Here is a 5918-nt window from a genome sequence, read left to right as displayed (position 1 = left end):
GACTATGCTTAACAGCAAGGGTCATTGCTATGATCCTGCGTGTGCATGACACCCTGCCATACACCCCTCTGTGTGGCTCTGGGGTGACACCAAGTATCACCTCTGAGTGTGGCTGGCTTTCGGTGTAAAAGGATGGCCGCCTGGGCATCCCAGAAGCCCCTCTAGGCCTCACTTCCTTTGGGTCTCTCTGTCCCATGTTAAAATCAGAATAAAATGAAATAGAGGAAAACAGAGGACTCTGAACAGTTCCACAGTGGAGCAGGATCACACAGGCTTCTGGGAAGAGATCTCTGCCTCTTTCTCCAGCCCTCTTCCACCGAAGACAGAACAGTGTGTGGAGGAGGGTGCTTGGGAGTCTCGCCAGAGAAGCCAGGTCCCCTTCCTGCATGCAGTCAGAAAGAGTGTGGAAAGTTCTAGTTCTCCGCATAGCTCCCAACTGGGCTTGGGTCCCACAGTGTGGAGATGCAGGCTCACTCGCAGGCTGAAGCCACCGACGTGACGCTAGTGATTTTGGTGGAGTCGTCAGACCAGGGCTGCAGGTTCTGGAGGGCGAAGAGCGAAGAGTTGTGCACACACAGTGGGTCTGCGGGCAGTGGCTGGGCCAGGCTCTTCTGGAAGGCCTCCTGCTGCAGCTGCAAGAGGATACGGTTTGCCTGCTGCCTCTCAGCTTCACGCTCCTCCGCTGTCTGTCGCCTGCATTGGAACAAGCTGTTACCAGCCAAGACTCTAACCCTCTTCCCGCGCCTGCGCGCAGGCCCCAGAGAGTCTCTTATGCAACCCTCAGCTCCTGTGTGGGCCCCGTTAATGCACGCTCTACTCTTTAGGGGTCCTGATTCTGACCAAAATGGATGGAAGCCCCGAAACGGGATGGAACATAAGTATCCTAGAGAAGCAGTGAAAAAAGGCCAATGGGCTTAAACTGCTGGGCTCGAACAGCTTTTAACACACAGCGCCTACATGCTCAGACACACCATAGATAAGCTGGTCTATCCCCAAACCAGGTGCTATCCCAGGCCTGAAAGGCCCTAAAGACATGTCTTTCCCTTTTCTCCGCCAGCCTCGACCAGATCTCAGACCTCCTGTGCCAAATCCTGTGCCCCTAGGCTCCCGCTGGACCCACTAGCCTCCTCCCAGGCGGTCTTGAGAGGCGATGACTCACTTATTCCATTTAATGCAGCCCCTCTACCCTGTCAACTGAGATCAAACGTCTGTCTCTAAGGTGGACAGACCTAATGGGAGTCCCCGGGGCCTCCAGAAGCAATTTGTAGGCGATCGATGAAGCCGCTTGAAGCTTGTGGCTCTTCCCGAGGCGAGGCGGACGCCGGCCTGCTCACACAGCGCCTTCCTGACTTTTCGTTGTCTGTCTGTCTCTCATCTTCCCCGCCTCTCCTGAATTTTAAACTGCCCAAATGTTTCCCTTCATGCTCTGTCTTACCCCGTGTTTTTTCTTCACCCCTTCGTTTCCTCTGAATTAGGGGAATCGGCTCGAAGTGAAAGTCACGTTTTTTTAATAATAGGATATCTTCCTTTTTACACAGACTTCTGGCTGCTTGCATTTCTCCCCTGCCCCCTTGCCCCACCTTTAAAAATATCTTATTGTGTATTTTCTTCTAAAACGGAGTATCTTTATCCCTTCCTTTGTGCTAAGTTTCTCCCTTTGCCTGTGGATGGCTTTCTGAGCCCGCCCTCCCCCTTCTCCAGGCTTCCGCCACCCTAAGTTTGGAGGGTACCAGCCCACCCTTTTCAGCTAGCCCCGCTCCTCCTTTTACTAGCTTTTCAAGGGGCTGAAGCCGCGTTCCCCACCCCTTCCCCAGCCACAGGAATGTTGGTGGGGGGCAGCCGACTCGGAGGGCCCGGGCTTCCTTTGTGGCCTCCAAGGCGGAATCTCGGGCAGATTCCTCGCCTTCATTCAGAAAAAGAGGAAACTCCAATTCCTTCCTCCCGCCCCAGGCCCGCCCGGAGCGGCGCCGCCGATTTTACTCAGACTCTTGCCACGCGCCTCCCCAGGGTCTGAGCTGAGAGACTCCCAGGAGCATAGGCGGAACCAGAGTGTGAACAAGGTGTGTGGAAAAGGCGCAGAGGTGCAAGAAGGTGCATCTGGGGAAAGTGTGGGTTATGAGCAGAGACTAAAGTTACTTAGGGCGTGTGATGCCTAATATTCGTAGAATTGCAGGAAAGGGATCAGAAGCCCTGAGGTACAGTATATGCATTCAGTAAAATAAAACTAGACGTAGTAGGCGCTGTTGTCGGTGTATGACAGAAGGGGGGAAAATGTCTCTTTCCTTCTCACGCACACCCATCTGCTCCTAATTGATCCCCCCCCCTTTCAGTGGGACCCGAGAATCCCCGCCGCAGCCGGCGCAGATTGATTTTCCCCTTCCAGGATGGGGGACGACTGCACAGAGCTCAAGCGCCTGGGGAGGAAGCCATAAGTAGCGGCAGCCAGCGATCAGGGGCCCCAGGCGCTCCGCGGAGAGTCCGGCTGGAGCGCAGAAGCCCGGCGCGGGTCATTCTGTCTCCAAGTCTCAGGATGGGGTGGGGTGGGGAGGTTCCATAGAGTGAAGGCGGGCTGGGGAATCAAAAAGGCCCTAAAAGACTCCCTGAGCACAAAAGTCCGGGTCGCCTAGACTGTTCAATAGGCTTGTTTGCCCTAGCGGCAGAGACCAGCCGCGTCTACACAGGATAGAGTGTACTGTCTAGAAAGGCCCGAAGCTTCTCTTTAAATATGGCCGGGATTCTCTGGCCCACCGGGCCACTGCCCGTCATTGTTTGCAGTCCCAGGTGACTGTAGGAGCCTACTGATCTAAACCGGTCAGAAACTAGCAAGGAGAAGGAGTGTGTACAACCCAAGAGAGGCAGAGAAATACTGCTCCACCGTGACTAGTTCGCCCCGCGAACTCACCTCCATTTCGTCCTCCGGTTCTGGAACCAGGTTTTGACCTGCGCATCGGTCATTTTGAGCGCCTTGGCCAGAGCAGCGCGCTCCGCCGAAGCCAAGTACTTCTGGCGGTGGAAGCGCTTTTCCAGCTCACAGATCTGCAGGCGCGTGAAGGATGTTCGCGGCTTCTTCTTCTTAGGGGGTGTCCGATTCTGATAGGGGTGACCTATACGGCGTGTTACAGTGAAGGGTGAGAGGGCCACTGGAGCGGGAGACAGACAGACGGCAGAGGCAAGCGGCAGAGTGTCAGGAGGCGTCCCAGGCCCGGACACCCCGCGAGTCAGAGCGCGGTGGCTAGATCCTCCCGGCAACCCTTCACCTCAAGCCCAGGACCGCAGCGGCCTCCCTAAGTCGCCACTTCGGAAAACCTCTTTAGCTTGGGCCTTCAGAGATACCATCCACTCCCCCTTTGGCTCCCCTTTCCCCTACGTAGGGACAGTGAAGCACCTAGCTTCCGCACCCTCAGCCACTAAACTTAAAATGACCACTCAAAAAGTAAGAGGCCCAGGGTGACCACAGTCCCAGCCTCTGGGTCCTGTTCAGTCTTGGGCACAGCCGCCCCCCCCTCAGCCCCCAATCATACAGCTACAAAGATATTGCTACAAATTTCAGATTTGCTACTCCCACCGACAAGTACGCACACCTAAAACAAGCAATAGAACACAGGAAATACAAGACAACAGCCATCCACTCACTCGGAACCTCCTTCAGGCTTGACACTACAGTTGACTGTAATGCCCCAGAGTAGGCCGGTGCCAGATACGTTTTGTACAGTACAGTACAGTACAGTACACACACACACACACACACAGTGGGGGGGGGGGCTTCAAGAATGGCCTGAGCTGAATAGGGAAGAGAGGCTCCAGGCCTTATCTACTCATTTAAAGGACTGTATCTACTGGAGCCCTTGGCCAAGGACCCTTCCTGGATGCCCTACAGTGAGCACAGAAACCCCTTCCCATTTCTGCTGTGGCCCCAAAGTTTGGCTAGGGCCTCCAGGGACAGTCTTTTTTTTTTTTTTTTCCCCTTCTGCTGACTGTAACAGAAGCAGGGGCCTACGGTAACTTTGGGTAGCCTGGATAGGTCTAGCTGTAGACTGTTCTTCCCTTTATGATGAACACACACACACACACACACACACACACACACACACACACACTTCACAGTTTAGGTATGGGGTTTGCCAACCTAACCCTATTACCTCCCCTCTCTGAGGCACAAACAGCTAATGGGGCCCAATTCCTAGCAGCTGCATATCTGGGATTTGGGGCCCCAACCTGCCTGGGAAGGCTCACGGTCTCAGGACCCAGGGACAGCTAAAAGTAGCAGTGGGAAGGGGACAGGCCAGAGCTGGGGCAGAGTAAAGGGAAGCCAGGGCAGAGGGCGCTAGGGCAGGCAGAGGGAGCATGCAGAGAGCCCAGCAGCTGGCCACCACGGAGTGCCTACTCTTCCGAGAGTTGTCCTCCAGCCAACTTGCTGGCCAGGCGGGTGCATTATTCATCCCAGAAATAAGAGAGCCGACCCCTGGGAGAGGGATACAGAGAATGAAAACGAAGATGGTCCTGTCTTGTGCTGCCATTGACCCTGAAGAAGCCCGCGGTCCGGAGGGGAAAAGGCTGGCTGGTTCCTCCCTTTCACTCGGGCTTTAGGCCTTTGCAGATCTGCAGCGACTGGTACCAGAGCTCAGAGCACCCACGTGTGTGTGTGTGTGTGTGTGTGTGTGTGTGTGTGTGTGTGTGTGTGTGTGTGTGTGTGTAGTAAGGGACTAGAGATAGGAGAACCTTTTCTTGTGTCTAATTCTAATTCTGGAGCTCTTGGCAGGAGCCAGGACAGAAAAACATTTATGCTATCATGGCGTGTGCCTTCTCAGACCTGCAAGCATCAAGTGTTGGCAGAAAGTGGTCCTGAATCTACAACCCTCTACCCTCTACCTGGGCCCTGGATCCCGGGAGGGGACAAAGGTTTGCTTCTATAAATGAGGTCCTAGACAGAGAGCCCAGGCTGCAAGAACTCTTCGTTAGCGATTCTGAGCCCATAGAATCCTGCAGGCAGCTGAAGTTGGGGACCGCACGGAGAGGTGCTAGGCGACCTGGCGCTCAGAAAGAGCTTCAAGGAGCCACCAAGCAAGATAAGGGTAGCACAGAGCCCGAGCCACGGCCAGGCGGGTCGCGCGCGGGCCGGACTCACCTGTGAACCTGTCCTTTGTGTATCTGCGGTTACTCTCCATCCAGGGGAAGGTGAGGCCAGTGAGGTTGTTGACGCCCGGCACCGCAGGCACAGAGGGCACAGTGGGTAATCCGGTGGCCAGGGGCTGGGGGTGGGCCACCGCTCCGGCTAGTGGCCTGTGCGCGGGCACTCGGATTACCCCCGCAGCGCTCAGCGCCCCTGCGCCGCCGCCGCCGCTGCCGCCGCCGCCGCCCGGACCGGGGCCGCCCGCCAAGGCCATGTTCACGTTGTAGGAGCCGGCCAGTGGGCCCATGCTGCAGGCGCCGCCGCCGCCGCCCGCCGGGCCACCCGGACCACCTGGGCCACCAGCGCCGTAAGCTCCTGTGCCCCCGGCGCCCGCCCCAGCGGCGGAGCCTCCGCTGCCGTAAGTATAGGCGCCGCCGACTAAACAGCCAAGGCCGTATTCTCCGTCCTGGAGGCGCGAAGCGGGCCCCATGCAGCCGCCCTGGTCCGGGCTGTTGAGGATCTGGTCGATGCCGAAGCTGATGGGCTCCGCGTGGCCCGGGTGAAGGTGGTGCGGACCCAGGTGCTCCATGCTGGCCCCGGCCCCACGCGGGGGCCCAGGCAAGGGTGCTCGCTGCGCTGGACTACTGGGGCAGCGGGCAGGGGCGAGGAGGCAACCGCCGCTCTAGGCTGCGCTGAGACTTGACGGCGAAGTGCGCAGAAGGGCCAAAGTGGGGGGGGGGGGGGGAGTGAGAGAGGGGGAGCTGTATTCCTTCCCTCTCCGGCTTCTCCTTTCCTTCTCCGGCTGCTC

At 57.2% G+C, this 5918-nt stretch overlaps 1 protein-coding gene across 1 annotated transcript; it reads right to left on the bottom strand.

Moving 5' to 3' along the window:
* Positions 1-470: 470 nt before the first annotated feature.
* Positions 471-5699, bottom strand: Tlx1 (T cell leukemia homeobox 1). Its single transcript, XM_051147136.1, has 3 exons — positions 5126-5699; positions 2903-3104; positions 471-693 (listed from the first exon to the last, which is right to left on the bottom strand). Exons 1-3 carry the CDS (start codon positions 5697-5699, stop codon positions 471-473), a joined length of 999 nt encoding a protein of 332 aa, XP_051003093.1.
* Positions 5700-5918: the final 219 nt, after the last annotated feature.

This window comes from Acomys russatus, chromosome 5, assembly GCF_903995435.1.
Source record: "Acomys russatus chromosome 5, mAcoRus1.1, whole genome shotgun sequence".
Lineage (NCBI taxonomy): Eukaryota > Metazoa > Chordata > Mammalia > Rodentia > Muridae > Acomys > Acomys russatus.
The sequence above is the reverse complement of the archived record's forward strand: the minus strand, read 5'-3'. Positions and strand labels throughout refer to the sequence as shown.